Source organism: Dermochelys coriacea, chromosome 1 (genome assembly GCF_009764565.3).
Source record: "Dermochelys coriacea isolate rDerCor1 chromosome 1, rDerCor1.pri.v4, whole genome shotgun sequence".
NCBI lineage: Eukaryota > Metazoa > Chordata > Testudines > Dermochelyidae > Dermochelys > Dermochelys coriacea.
The window spans coordinates 131892206-131906559 of record NC_050068.2 but is presented as its reverse complement, the minus strand read 5'-3'; the positions used below and the strand labels follow the sequence as shown (position 1 = coordinate 131906559).

Below are 14354 nucleotides of genomic sequence, written 5' to 3'. Positions count from 1 at the left end.
TATCCATGGAACCAGAATTTTCATTTAATAATAATTAGATCTCTAGCCCTTATGGTTGCACAGCTAACCTCTTGCAACCATGAGCCAAACGGAACTGATGTAGTGATTTCTGCCTTAATCTGCAGGCAGCTCTATTGCCTCTGCTGCTAAATCAGAGTTTTGATAATGTGTAGGTAACTGATAATTGCAGCTGTTCGGAATCTTGTGGAAGCTGTTACAAGAATCAGGTAAATTTCTATGATGCTGCTGGAGGAGCAATGAGCTGCAGCAGGGGCCGTAAATGGAGAGTCTGACAACGATAACTATTTGTATTACCATAGCACCTGCAGCCAACATTGTTGATCAGGACATTATTATGCTAGGTGCTTTACAATCACAGAACACTGAGATGGTCCTGGTTCCTGGCCCTAGGATTCAAAATTGAGGCCGAGAGGGAGTAAAGAAAACAAACCCAAACGCTACCAAAAAAAAAACAAAACCTAAAACACACAATCATAACATTCAGCTAGTTAACAACATATTTTAGAGACTAACAAATTTAACGAAAGCTTATGCTCAAATAAATTTGTTAGTGTCTAAGGTGCCACAAGTCCTCCTTTTCTTTTTGCGGATACAGACTAACACGGCTGCTACACTGAAACATATTTTAGCAACCCTGTGATAATTTATTACTGCTACCAGAAGGTTGTTGCTGTTTCTTTTTTAATTTTTTCTGTCTGTAATTGGTACCATTACTGTAACAGGATATACTTGAGAATCATGTTAGAATAGTGGCAACAGACACAAGGCAAAACTATTTTTATTACATTGATAGAGAACTTAAATAATAAATTGATATGTTCAAAGCTGCCTAGGGCATTTAGCCACACAATTTCTATAAGTGGGAACTGTGTGGCTAATTCCTCTGGCTGGCTTTGTGTTTTTATTTGATTGTTTATTTTAGAGAACCAATGGATGATCAGGCCAGGTACCTATACATAACTGAGTGTGTTGAGGGTAGAGGGAGGAGGAAAGCAAGACAACAGTAACAAGTGTATCCAAAAGTGTTCCTTTTTGCTAGTGACAAACAGGATTCTTTCACACAACCTGAGTTTTACTGTATCATTTTAAAACAATGACAGGTGCTAAGGACAAAAAAATATTACATATTGTTTCAGTATTACACACACCGTTTATAAAACTATATTGCACATCAGTCAAAGGCTACATAAGCCAAAGCAGAACCCTGTGACTTCTAAGAAGAGGGAATGTTTAACCTCTCTTCTGAGCCAAGCTTAAAGATGGATTCCTGTGAGTCACAAGCCATTTCATTCATTCTCTCTTATCTCAGTCCTCCTGTTGGCAAATGTGAAGAACTAGAATACATTTCTAGTTATGTTTTCGCCATCAGTTTAATACATTACAAAATACTGTCTTGTGGAAAAGTTTCTAATGTTGCCATGACTGTTGGAGAAATTTAGGTAAGAAAACCTTCGCTATGTAAATCAAGGCAGAGCTGTTTAAATGACACCATGGATACACAAACCAAAATAACACTCATTTTATTTAACATAAGACATTCTGCACTCTTCTGTGTAGAAGCTCTCGCAGAAAAGAGAATTCCAATATGGCATTAAGCTCCTTCCTTACCTGAAGTACCAATGGGGACCTCATAGAAGGACAGGGGAACCAACTCAGCTTTTCCAGATTATTTGAGCCCAAGCCACAGGGGGGCAGAGAGCAAAAAAGTAAGCCCCAAACCATATTCACTTGCATTGCTTTCCTCTTCACGCTGTGGAATCCCCTGTACTACACTATTATACCATCTAGGAGCCCATTGTGCTAGGCACTGTACAAACACAGATCAAAGACAGTCCCTGCCCAAACAGCTTACAGTGTAAGTGTAAGACAAGAAACAGATCGATATAGACAGATGGGGGAGTACAAGGAAATGGTGAGATAATATTGGTCAGCATGATAGGCAGGTCAGCACACCAGCAGCCTAACCATTGTCAAGCCTTTTATAAAAAGAAAAGGAGTACTTGTGGCACCTTAGAGACTAACAAATTTATTTGAGCATAAGCTTTCATGAGCTATTTATATATAAATACATATGTACATAAATACGTATGTATATAAATCTCCCCACTGTATTTTCCACCGAATGCATCCGATGAAGTGAGCTGTAGCTCACGAAAGCTTATGCTCAAATAAATTTGTTAGTCTCTAAGGTGCCACAAGTACTCCTTTTCTTTTTGCGAATACAGACTAACACGGCTGCTACTCTGAAAGCTTTTTATAGGCATTGCGTCAAAGGAGAGTTTTAAAGAGGGATCTGAAGAACAACAAAGGGGTAGATTCTAGGGCAAGCTACTCAGCCAGGCTTAAGAGAAACGGCACAGTAAATAAGAGCTATGTGTAGCTCGAAATCTTGTCTCTTTTACCAACAGAGATTGGTCCAATAAAGGATATTACCTCATCCACCTTGTCTCTCTCTAAACCTCTAAGATGGTATGAGGGGGAAAGGAGCCCAGGAAAGCTGGCTGTATTTTAAAGAATCCTTATTGAGGTTACAGGGACAAACCATCCCGATGTGTAGAAAGAATAGTAAATATGGCAGGCAACCAGCTTGGCTTAATAGTGAAATCCTTGCTGATCTTAAACACAAAAAAGAAGCTTACAAGAAGTGGAAGATTGGACAAATGACCAGGGAAGAGTATAAAAATATTGCTCAGGCATGCAGGAGTGAAATCGGGAAGGCCAAATCACACTTGGAGTTGCAGCTAGCAAGAGATGTTAAGAGAAACAAGAAGGGTTTCTTCAGGTATGTTAGCAACAAGAAGAAAGTCAAGGAAAGTGTGGGACCCTTACTGAATGAGGGAGACAACTAGTGACAGAGGATGTAGAAAAAGCTAATGTACTCAGTGCTTTTTTTGCCTCTGTCTTTATGAACAAGGTCAGCTCCCAGACAACTGCACTGGGCATCACAGCATGGGGAGGAGGTGACCAGCCCTCTCTGGAGAAAGAAGTGGTTCAGGACTATTTAGAAAAGCTGGACGAGCACAAATCCATGGGGCCGAATGTGCTGCATCCGAGACTGCTAAAGGAGTTGGCGGCTGTGATTGCAGAGCCACTGGCCATTATCTTTGAAAATTCATGGCGAGCGGGGGAGGTCCCGGAGACTGGAAAAAGGCTAATGTAGTACTCATCTTTAAAAAAGGGAAGGAGGAGGATCCAGGGAACTACAGGCCAGTCAGCCTCACCTCAGTCCCTGGAAAAATCATGGAGCAAGTCCTCAAGGAATCAATTCTGAAGCACTTAGAGGAGAGGAAAGTGATCAGGAACAGTCAGCACGGATTCACCAAGGGCAAGTCATGCCTGATTAATCTAATTGCCTTCTATGATGAGATAACTGGCTCTGTGGATGAGGGGAAAGCAGTGGCGGTGTTGTTCCTGGACTTTAGCAAAGCTTTTGACATGGTCTCCCACAGTATTCTTGCCAGCAAGTTAAAGAAGTATGGGCTGGATGAATGGACTATAAGGTGGATAGAAAGCTGGCTAGATTGTTGGGCTCAATGGGTAGTGATCAATGGCTCCATGTCTAGTTGGCAGCCAGTATCAAGTGGAGTACTCCAAGGGACAGTCCTGTGGCCGGTTTTGTTCAATATCTTCATTAATGATCTGGAAGATGGCGTGGATTGCACCCTCAGCAAGTTTTCAGATGACACTAAACTGAGAGGAGTGGTAGATATGCTGGAGGATAGGGATAGGATACAGAGGGACCTAGACAAATTAGAGGATTGGGCCAAAAGAAATCTCGTGAGGTTCAACAAGGACAAGTGCAGTGTCCTGCACTTAGGACGGAAGAATCCTATGTGCTGCTACAGACTAGGGACTAAGCAGCTAGGCAGCAGTTCTGCAGAAAAGGACCTCGGGGTTACAGTGGACGAGGAGCTGGATACGAGTCAACTGTGTGCCCTTCTTGCCAAGAAGGCCAATGGCATTTTGGGATGTATAAGTAGGGGCACTGCCAGCAGGTCGAGGGACGTGATCGTTCCCCTCTTTTCGACATTGGTGAGGCCTCATCTGGAGTACTGTGTCCAGTTTTGGGCCCCACACTACAAAAAGGATGTGAAAAAATTGGAAAACGTCCAGCGGAGGGCAACAAAAATTATTAGGGGACTGGAACACATACCTTATGAGGAGAGGATGCAGCACATACCTTATGAGGGAACTGGGATTGTTTAGTCTGCGGAAAAGAAGAATGAGGGGGGATTTGATAGCTGCTTTCAACTACCTGAAAGGGGGTTCCAAAGAGGATGGATCTAGACTGTTCTCAGTGGTAGCAGATGACAGAACGAGGACTAATGGTCTCAAGTTGCAAGTGGGGGAGGTTTAGGTTGGATATTAGGAAAAACTTTTTCACTAGGAGGGTGGTGAAGCACTGGAATGGTGGTGGAATCTCCTTCCTTAGAGGTTTTTTAGATCAGGCTTGACAAATGAATGAAATTGGCTGGAATGATTTAGTTGGGGTTGGTCCTGCTTTGAGCAGGGGGTTGGACTAGATGACCTCCTGAGGTCCCTTCCAACCCTGATATTCTATGATTCTATGGCAAACTTCTGCCTACTGAGAAAAACAGCTAGAAAAATAACCCCCACCTCCCACCAACAAGATACTACTTTGTTCATGTTCAGAAATACATTATAACATGTAAATAATCCCAAAAAATGCTGTAAAGCTGGAGAGTGGTACACACAAATATAGCATTTTAGGGAAGGTTTGATTTAGGTACTATCCCAAATAGTAGCCCCACTCTAAGGACTAAATCAAGGGTTTAAAGAGAATTATGAGGCATGAAGTATTTCTGGTGTGATTCTATGGATTCAACTACTAGTTTTTATAGTTTACTGCTTTTTCCTAGAGATGAGGTTATGTAAATGGACAAATATAGCTGACTATCGTTAGGAGGAAGTGTCTGAAGCCAATACAGGCTCTGCTCCTCTGTGCATTTCCATCAACAAAGAATGAAAAGTTCACTAGCTAGAGATCATATTGAACTCTGTGCTAGAGCACAATATTAAAAACCTGTGAATCAGCTATTTACCTTAATGGTCCTTTTTCTGCACAAATATAGCATTTTACCCACTAATATAAAGTTAGATTTATAGTTACTAGCAAATCTGCACTTTATTTTGGAAAAGTATTACTGGTAAGTGTTTGTTTCAATAAAAAGCCTTAATTATAATAGACAACAGAGTCTTGTTTCAGAGTAGCAGCCATGTTAGTCTGTATTCGCAAAAAGAAAAGGAGTACTTGTGGCACCTTAGAGACTAACAAATTTATTAGAGCATAAGCTTTTGTGAGCTACAGCTCACTTCACACCAAATGCATCTGATGAAGTGAGCTGTAGCTCACGAAAGCTTATGCTCTAATAAATTTGTTAGTCTCTAAGGTGCCACGAGTACTCCTTTTCTTTTAACAGAGTCTTGATCTCTCTTTTCCAAAGGACACATACATGCTAAAACTCACAAAAACAAGATTTCAGTATCCTGTGTGTTAGGGGACAGGATTCATTTTTTAAAAAATTTCTATACATACATACAAAAACCCAAGATCAACCAAGCCAAATCCTTGGCACATATATTCTTGATCTTTTCACTTAGCTGTAGTGTCAATCAATGAGCCATTTAGCCAGCCTGTCAAATGACTAATTTGCACAAAATGATGAAATGATTGGTTTATACTTGAGGAAACAGAAAAGTCTCTCTACAGATTTCTGTACAAATGGATAGCCATTAGTCTGAAAAAGAACTCTCATACACTTGAACCATTAAACAAAAAGTAATTATTTACATTTATATCGTGTCTTTAAAGCTACAGAATTCAAAAATTCTTTATAAAAAAACAGCAGTCACTTCTCCCACTGCTGAAATGCAGCTACTTTTGAAATGAAATAGCTCTACATAACCATTTGAGCTAGAAAATATGGAAGAATTCTGTTGTCTAGTTAGAACAGAGGATTTTTATATCAAATGTAGATATTCAAATTACAGTTTGCCCGTTACACTTATTCTTTGTATTTTCATAGCACTTAGGAGCCCCAGTCATGAACCAGGACCCATTGTACTAGGCACTGTATAAACACAGAACAAATCAAAACACCAGGCACGCATCCCCATTAGAAAAGTATTGTGTAATTTTTAGTGGAAAAAAGTAGTCAGGACTCTGAGTCTGCTCCTGATCTGAAAGGTGACATCTCCAGCTGGAGCTTTGCTTCACCACTGATTCAGAGGGAAGAGTTTCACCTACTGAATCAGCAACACTTCTTGCAACAACCCAGGTTTCACTTGGATGTCTCTTATCCAAATATGAACCAGGCCCAACCTTGATTAGTTTGCAGTGAGATCATGGCTGCAGGCACTTGTTAAAGCAATCTTTTAAGTAGTATCAGCATTACAATGCATCAAACTCTAAGCATACACTGCAAATGTTTCACATATATTATCAGTAAAGTTATCTTGATCATGTTAATTCCAGCATGATTTGTTAATCTTTACATGTTGTTAGTATTGCAAATGAACTGAATTCCAAATTGGTATTTTCTACCCATCCCCCACATCCAAACCTGGGAATGATAGGTACATTTTCTGCATATTATCAAAAAGACATTTTAAAAGAGAAAGTTAACTATATTTAAAGCTAGCTAGCAGTCAAAGAGATTATTTTCAAAGGTTCACCCATGACAAAATTGCGGTTTTCATTATTAAATTCAGTGTTTGCTTGCTTCATTTAAAAAAGAAAATGAGATAGTTAAAAGTCACACCAATACAGTGAGCAATGGTTCAGGTCAAGCAGAGATTCTGCAAGTTTCTATAAACAGTCAATCCCTTTCCTCAAGGTCCAAAGTTACTATAATAGGCAAAAATAAATTGCCTTTGGGGCAAATTTTTGGAATGCTCTAGAAGACATGCACAGAGCTCTGGAAGAAATACAAAGCATAATGCTATTACTTTTTAATGTACAGATTTGCAAAACCAAATTAAAAATCCCTACTTTTCTTTCAAGAGTAAGATTTTATTGTCAAACGAGGATAGTAAAACCAAAAGACACTGAAAAAAATACATTTAAGTATTAGTCAACAATGCAGTTGCATATGGGCGGGGTGAGTTTCAGAAGACCGACTATGTTCAAGACCTGAACAAGCTGTATCATGTACCATTTTTCTTCATGATCATTGCATAAAAAAAAAATCACCCCACACACACATTATGTGGTGGGTGAACTCATATGTGTGCTCCTGAAGTAGGTAGTTAGAACCTTAAGTTTTCTGTTTCAGTTGCAGGGTAAGAAGAAATATTGAAATGAGCCAGCTTAATCACCCAATTAAGTGGGATACTCTATTAGTACTGTTATTTGGTATTAGGAAGATGACTCTAGTTTGACCTTTCTTTGCATGTTGGATGAGTAAAACACTTCCTGCACCCAACATTCCAATGCTTATGGCACACATACTTATCTCCCTACTGAGATTTAAACATATATTTTCTTCAGTTTACCATGCCTTTCCCTCAGTGCATTCTGGTAGCTTGGTAGATTGTTAAATTGAAATTTAGTCAATTTAATAAGAAAATCAGGAGTAGTTTTAGAAACTACCTTTGCCCGAGAGTCTCCCTACTCTTATTAATGGGGTTTTTGGAAAAAAAATATTTCTGTTTTTAATCTTATTCAGTTATAGTAATCTTAGGTGCTATTTTTCTGACAGAGATGTGATTTTTAAGCCAGCTGTGTCCCTTAATGGAGTAGTTGTCCTGTGTATGGTACGGAAAAATAGGGAAGCAGACATTTAGGCCACAAAATTTTTCCATGCGATACATGGGTACAACTGCCATGGACGTCTTGGTCATCTTTGGTTCTCAAACACCCAAGGCTTGGAACACACATGCAAAGACTCCAAACGCTTAAGCAGATGTGTATCTTTGCTTATGAGAACTGTCCTATTACATGAGCAACGTTATGGATGTGCATCTTTGCAGAATCATGCCCTTGTCTTCAGAATAGGAACCACTTCAGCTTCCAGGAGTGAGACTCAAACATAGTAACAACAAGTCCTCTTCTTTGGGATCCTGAAATGTCTGAGTTCTTGGGCCCTACAACTAAAGGTACATGGTTGGAGGCAAGGTACATAGTTGGAGGCAAGGTACATAGTTGACAGACACTCACTTTTTTGTTTAGATAAGCCCTAATTTGGGAAGTCCAGAATACGTAGACTTGTAAACCCATACAGAGAGAGAAAAAAACCTACTTAGTATGACAATAACAATAGAAAAGTTCTTGCTCTGGGATGTTCAAGGATTTGCTGACCTCTCACATTCTTTATGTACTTGGAAAATAGGGACAGGCAAAATGTCCCTGGAGCTGGTAGATCAAGAGTTGTATTTCTCCCATACCAAAGTTTCAGAAAAATTTATTTTGACTTTTTTGTGGGGGGGGAAGTAATGCACAAAGACTAAGGGTCTGTTTTTGTTTTTTGCTTGCATAATAACACAACTGTCTTCATGGTTTTTAAACCATCAGTTAGATCCTGATGTAGTTGTTTGTTTAAGAAAACACAAGGGAATTCTTGGGTCAAAACATATATCACAATTGTCAATTTCTTAGAAAACACATAATAATGCATCCTTGTCAAGTAAGTAATGTGTGCATAATAAACTGAAATATACACGATTTAGAATAGGAAACTCAGCATATACATACATAAACACACTTTTTACCCAAGAGCCTTTTCTTTCTCTCATACCACATGTTTAATCACGTTCCGTGGGAACTTTTGTTTTAAACCAAATTTAAAATACTATGCTAAATAAATATTTTGTAAAATTAACAAAATCCCCATGGAAAACTCAGCATCAGGGCAATGATCAGCCTTTACTTCGAATTTTCCTGGCTTGTGTCAGAACTTTAATACAATACAATAATATAAAAGCCTGAAGTAATTTCCACTATGGATGGTGGGGGAAAATGTTCCTTCATTCCACTCATTTTCTCAACATTTCAGTGGTCATTCAGAATGATTTGAAAGGTTTCTAATGGGGAGAAAAAGAAAAGAAAAAGCAACAAACCCTTTTCTAGAAGTTTAAACCAGCAACATTTTTAAAGTTGTAAAACTGAGGTGCTGTAGCCAAAAAAAAAAAAAAACAACAGCTATTAGGTACAGCCTTGTAAATGGGTTTAACAAAAAGAACCGTTTCTCCGAACATACATAACTGTGTAATGAAATGTCAAACAAAACCCTGCCAAACATATATATGGCAGGATTGATGTATCTAGTTGAAGAGTATTGTAGTGTTCAGATACAATTACATGCTTCACTATAAAAAAAATAAGTAGTGAATAAACTAAAGCTATAGAAGTATAGCTAAAGCACGTGTGCCCCTAGGTTTACCTTTCCAACAAGCAATAGAACACAACAGCCTAATAGTTAAGGGAGTTTATTGCTTTGTTTATTTACATTCTGACCCTCCCCCTCCCCCACTCCCCAACGTTGTTCTTCTATTACAGGTGCAGGCCAGTGCTAAAGAGGAGAAATGAGACAAGAAAACAGCAGTACACTACTGGGGAGAGGGGAACTGTACCGTTTGGCCAAGGCTCTATTAGCAGGTTAAGGAAATTATGAACCCGTGATGTGATCAAGCAGGAACTACCAGCAACAGGCAAATGTCTTCCACTGAAGCAACAAACTAGAAAACTCCAGCCGAGAAGGATCCCCCCTTCACGGGCACACTGCAATTCACATTAAGACCAAGAGCAACAAAAAATGGCAAGCGACATATTTTTTATCGTGCACTTTTCTCAAAATCGTTGAGCAACTTTCAAGCTTCCAAGTCTGAGCACGATACGAGAAGCTTGTTAAAGTCACTGCTACCGTTTTCAGCAAGAGTCGATCCAAGCATAGTGTTCCCATTCATTATGCCAGCCTATTGTTTGGATCGTGTAACGGCTAGAGAGATATGGTCAACCTGAGAGACGGGGGAAAGGAGAGATTACATACAACGAAAGATAAGGCAAACGGGAGGGGGGTGCGGACGTGTCAGGTAACAGCCCTCGCTCTCCTGCACCGGTTTCTTACCTTGGTGATGATGAGAGGTTCCCCATGCTCTCTTCCTCCTTTTAAGGTGAAGCCCCAAGGAGCCCCTCCAGTCAGCAACACTTCCACCAATTTGCCCCCCTCCCCGCCCCTCTGCTCCACCATCATCATCATCATCGTCGTCGGCCCCTGATCCACAAACACTGCATTCAGCCGGGGATCTTTGTCTGGAAATCTCTCCGGTCCGCCTCTGAACTCCACGTTGTCCATGGCGCTGCCGAGCTGCGGCTGCGGCAGCTACTCTAAAGGCAGGCTCCTGCCCAACTGTCCCAGCTTCTTCCTAGCCGGATCCAGCGTGCTGCGGCTGACCTAGGAACCACATACCTAACAAGAGTTTCGAGCGTGGTCCCACGGGGGTGGGGAGTGATCCACCCCTGCACGCCTCCTCCTCTTGATCCCGCTTGAAGGTTGCAAGCGGGGAGGCCACAAGCGGAGGGGAAGACCTGGGGGGGGGGGGGCGGCTTTGCGAAACTGCTCTGTGCCCAAACTTGTGGGCACTTGGCAGGCAGGCAGAGTTCACCCAGGCACTGCAATGGGCTTGTCCGCAGCTGGAGGAGGAAGAAGCGGCTGCGATCTCCCTCCTTCGGCTCCCCCCCCCCCGGGAGAAGGGGGGGGGCAAATCCTGCAGAACAGGGAGCAAAGTCACCGTGGGATTCGCAACTCCCCCCTACGGCGGGGGTGAGCCGGGCGCTCACACAAGCGGGGAAGGGGGGGACGGGTGGCGGGGCTGAAAGACGCGCGGCGAGGTGGGGCCAGACAAAGGCGGAGGCCGGGCAGCAGCGAGCGGAGAGCGCAGCGGCTCGCCCGGGCCACCAGTGGCCCCTGGCGCCCTCTCCGCGGCCACACAGGGGGCTGCTCCCCACCCCGGGCTGGGGTCTCATCCCCCGCCGGGCAGCCAGCCGGGACCGTGAGCAACGCCCCCCTCCCCCGCGGCTGCCCCCGCCGCCGCCGCCGCCTTTCCCAGCCCTAGCGCAGCAGAGCCGGGAGGAGGGGGCGGCAGCTGCTCAGGCCCGCAGCCAGCGCGCCTCTTCCCCTCCCTGCTCGGGCCGGGGCCCTGCGGCGGGGCGGGAAGGGTTAACTGCTTTGTGCGCGCGCTCGGGTCCGCAAGCCCCGGCCCCCTGGCGGGGTGGTCTCGCTCCTTCCACCCTGATTCGTTGCCCTCCCTGGAGCGCATCCCCTACCTGGCAGGCGGGAGGAGCCTCGGCCCGGCTCCTGCGCCCCTCACGGGGGCCCCCTAGTGGCCGCCAGCGAGACAAGCCGGCCAGGGGCTCGGTCCGGCTCCCGGGGTAGCCACGGCCCAAAATTCCCTTGGGCATCTCCCGGTGGAAGCAGGCGCTGGCCCCCCACTTCGCAGCTAGCCAGAGGGGTAGCCCTGTTAGTCTGTGCCCTCAAAAGCAACGAGGAGGCACTTGAAAGACGAACAGATTTATCTGGGCAAAAAAAAAAAAAAAACCAAAAAACCCCCACGCCACTTGCACCCGAAGAAGTGGGCTGTTTTACCCACGAAAGCTTATGCCCAGATAAATCTGTTAGTCTTTAAGGTGCCGCCGGACTCCTCGCTTTGCAAGGTGGCTGAATGCCCATAGACCTGCTGCACCGGCTGGCCCTTCCCTACAGGCTTTAGCTACTTGCTTCAGGGGCCCCCAGGTCCTCTAGTTATGTGTATTGGGGCAGCAGCTAGGCCACCTAATCATGGAAGTGGGGAGGGGAACTGTCCATAAATTACATAATACATTTTTTGGTGATTTTTCAAGACCCCCACCCCCTTGTAACACTCAAGGAAACACTCTGTCATGGAGCCCACCCATTCCCCCTTATGCACTACATAATGTACGGACAGCCCCTAGGCATTGGCCAAACACAGCACAAAAAGACAGCACTTGCCCCAAAGATCTTACAATCTAAGTAGAAGAGGAGGCAATGTCTGGTTACAGATGGATGGGGCAGGACAGGAAAACAATGAGAAAATATTGGTCAATGCGCTAAGCAGGGGTCTCAGTTTTCTATAGCATCACAGCAAAGGCGATTTGAGGGAGGGAAATAATGCAGCAGAACGCAACATTCTTTACAAAGGCGGACAAATATTTTATGGGTAGGCAAGGCACTCCGTTTTCATTTTTTATTTTGTTAAATAGTTCCCTGGAATGTATTGGTGTTTGTTCAAAACAATTAAAGTTGTGTGAAAATTGGTGCATAAAATTAAGTTAATAGTTTTCTGGGTAAATAGTGGGAGAAAGGAGCACAGGGAAAAAAGCAACAAAGAGAAAGGTAAGGGTACATCTACACAGCCAAAAAAAAAAAAATATTCCCATGACAGTGAGTCTGAGAACCTGGATCAACTGAGCTCTGAGGCGATGGGCAAGGGTCTCAGAGTTTGGACTCCAGTCTGAACCCAAAAGTCCAAATAGCTATTTTTAGCCCTGTAATGTGAGCCCTGCCGGTCCAAGTCAATTGACCTAAGCTCTGAGGTTTCCTGCTGTGGGATTATTTTTTTAGCTGGGTAGTGTTACCTAAGATTATTGAAAGTAAAAGCAGGTAAATGCCATAGTTTATTTGCACATGTCTGTTTGTCTGTGCGTATATAGTAGCTTCTGTTACATTGCCTTACTTTAATAGACAGCCTGGCATTTACACTTAGATTAATTTATTATTAACATAAACACAATTTCCTAATGTAATGTACTGATTTTCTTCATATGATCAATATTTTCATGTACTTAAGTGGTCGAAAATTAAGGTGAAAATCGGTGGAAAACTAATAGCTTTTGTAAAATCTCAGAAATTTTCTTCAAAAATAGGTAACCAAAAACAAGAGCCTTGTTAGGAAACAGAAGCAGAATTTGGGACTTGCCCAGTGTCACAAGTGAGTTCAGACTAGATCCACAAGGGGACTTAGGTATTGGAACGCTGAGCATGCAAACCGAATCAGGCCCACATTCAAGATAGGTGGAGGAATGCCTATTTTCCCCTTGCTTTATGGATTGCTCTGGGGCTTTGGCATGAAATCGGAATCCAGATGCATAGAGTGAGACAGCAGTGCACATGCCCAGAGGTAGCAATTTAGGCTCTGAGATAAGTGTTTGCAGCAAAAGTTAGGTGGTGAGTGAGCTTTGACACCAACAGTGTTAGGCAGCAGCCAAACAAGGATATAGGGTTCTCAGTGGTGCCTAAAACTGAGATTTGGGTGCCTAAATCACCTAAATTGCTGTAGGTGTTTATGATAGTACTATAGTAATCCATCTGATTATATATTTATTTAATCATTCTCACTGTTTTTATGATAAAGGCAGAGGTGGATTTACTGTGAAACAAATCTCATCTGACAACCTGCTCCCGAGTCGCAGCCGGCGGTGCAGTAGGGCTCAGGCAGGCAGGCTGCCTGCATTCCGTGGCCAGTGGCCCCACGTCATTCCTGGAAACGGCTGGCTGCTCGCTTGTCTCTGCATGCCCCAGGTAGCGCACGGAGACCCGCTGCCCTCTCCCCCCAAGGGGCACGCAGCGACGTGCCAGCAGCAGCACAGCAGAGCTAAAATGACTCCCTGCCCACACTGCCTCCCTCCCTCTGTGCCATGCCGCTCCCAGAAGCTGCTGGCATGTCCCTGCAACCCCTGGGGGTGTCTCCATGTGTTGCTCCTACCCCAAATGCCGACTCTGCAGCGCCCATTGGCTGGGAACTGCAGCCAATGGGAGCTGTGGTGGCAGCGCCTGTGGGCAGCGGCTCACAGAGACCCCCTGGCCCACCAGCCTAGGAGCCATGCTGCCCAAGGTAAACGCCGCCCCCTGACTTCTCCTGCACCCCAACCCCCTGCCCCAGCCCAGAGCCCGAACCCCACATGTAAACCTCCTCCCAGAGCCTGCACCCCTCACCCCCTCCCACACTCCAACTCCTTGCCCCAGCACAGAGCCTGCACCTAGCACCCTCTCCTGCACCCTAACCTCCTGCCCCAATCAAGGTATCTCACTTAATTTTCATTTACTTCCTATTACTTATAATATAGGAGGAGGATGAAGGAAAAAAAGAATGAAAAATGGGGAGAAGATAAGAGAGAATGTTCTTTTTCTTGGCTGGGTCCCCAGTAGGGGGGCCAAAAATGAAGCTGCACACAGGGCCCCACTAACTGTAAATCCACCACTGGATAAAGGACATTTACTAACAAAAGTAGAATGTTGTCACCACTATGAAAGAGTTTAAGAACCTCTGTTTTGTGCACTGTGCATACAGAAACTGTA

General features: G+C 43.8%; 1 protein-coding gene across 4 annotated transcripts in view; it reads right to left on the bottom strand.

The window, feature by feature from the left end:
• The window catches only part of SHROOM2 (shroom family member 2), a 182669-nt gene extending 171549 nt beyond the window's left edge, over positions 1-11120 (bottom strand). For 2 of the 4 annotated variants that reach the window (XM_038386784.2, XM_043500917.1), the window contains exon 1: positions 10107-11118. In XM_038386784.2, coding sequence (XP_038242712.1) covers positions 10107-10334 — 228 coding nt within the window. In that variant the 5' untranslated portion in view covers positions 10335-11118. Of the gene's footprint in view, positions 1-10106 lie in introns of all 4 variants that reach the window. The other 2 variants (XM_038386783.2, XM_043500823.1) reach the window with 2 other exon arrangements.
• Positions 11121-14354: the final 3234 nt, after the last annotated feature.